Source organism: Meleagris gallopavo, unplaced genomic scaffold, assembly GCF_000146605.3.
Source record: "Meleagris gallopavo isolate NT-WF06-2002-E0010 breed Aviagen turkey brand Nicholas breeding stock unplaced genomic scaffold, Turkey_5.1 ChrUn_random_7180001954968, whole genome shotgun sequence".
NCBI lineage: Eukaryota > Metazoa > Chordata > Aves > Galliformes > Phasianidae > Meleagris > Meleagris gallopavo.
This window is the reverse complement of record NW_011215863.1, coordinates 1-965: the sequence shown is the minus strand read 5'-3', so window position 1 is coordinate 965 and position 965 is coordinate 1. Positions and strand designations below refer to the sequence as shown.

Sequence of the window (965 nt, the reverse complement as noted above, 5' to 3'; positions counted from 1 at the left end):
GTGAGATGTCCCAGATTTGGGGTGAGATGTCTGAGATTTGGGGTGAGATGTCTGAGATTTTGGGGTGAAATGTCCGAGATTTGGGGTGAGATGTCTGAGATTTGGGGTGAGATGTCTCAGATTTAGGGTGAGATGTCTGAGATTTAGGGTGAGATGTCCGAGATTTGGGGTGAGATGTCTGAGATTTGGGGTGAGATGTCTCAGATTTGGGGTGAGATGTCCAAGATTTGGGGTGAGATGTCCCAGATTTGGGGTGAGATGTCCGAGATTTGGGGTGAGATGTCTCAGATTTAGGGTGAGATGTCCGAGATTTAGGGTGAGATGTCCGAGATTTGGGGTGAGATGTCTCAGATTTGGGGTGAGTTGTCTCAGATTTGGGGTGAGATGTCTGAGATTTGGGGTGAGATGTCTCAGATTTGGGGTGAGATGTCTGAGATTTGGGGTGAGATGTCTCAGATTTGGGGTGAGATGTCTGAGATTTGGGGTGAAATGTCTGAGATTTGGGGTGAGATGTCCGAGATTTGGGGTGAGATGTCTGAGATTTGGGGTGAGATGTCTGAGATTTGGGGTGAGATGTCTGAGATTTGGGGTGAAATGTCTCAGATTTGGGGTGAGATGTCCGAGATTTGGGGTGAGATGTCTGAGATTTGGGGTGAGATGTCTGAGATTTGGGGTGAGGTGTCTGAGATTTGAGGTGAGATGTCTCAGATTTGGGGTGAGATGTCCCAGATTTGGGGTGGGATGTCTCAGATTTGGGGTGAGATGTCCCAGATTTGGGGTGAGATGTCTGAGATTTGGGGTGAGATGTCTGAGATTTTGGGGTGAGATGTCCCAGATTTGGGGTGAGATGTCTGAGATTTTGGGTGAGATGTCTGAGATTTAGGGTGAGATGTCTGAGATTTTGGGTGAGATGTCTCAGATTTGGGGTGAGATGTCTGAGATTTGGGGTGAGATGTCTCAGATTT

At 47.7% G+C, this 965-nt stretch overlaps 1 protein-coding gene across 1 annotated transcript; it reads right to left on the bottom strand.

The window, feature by feature from the left end:
* Positions 1-15: 15 nt before the first annotated feature.
* On the bottom strand, positions 16-958 carry LOC109365097 (melatonin-related receptor-like; the record flags this gene model as incomplete). The annotated part of the gene is given in 2 exon segments (XM_019611726.1): positions 16-51; positions 53-958. Coding segments are annotated over 2 exon segments (942 nt in total), but the record flags the coding sequence as incomplete, so codon positions are not given.
* Positions 959-965: the final 7 nt, after the last annotated feature.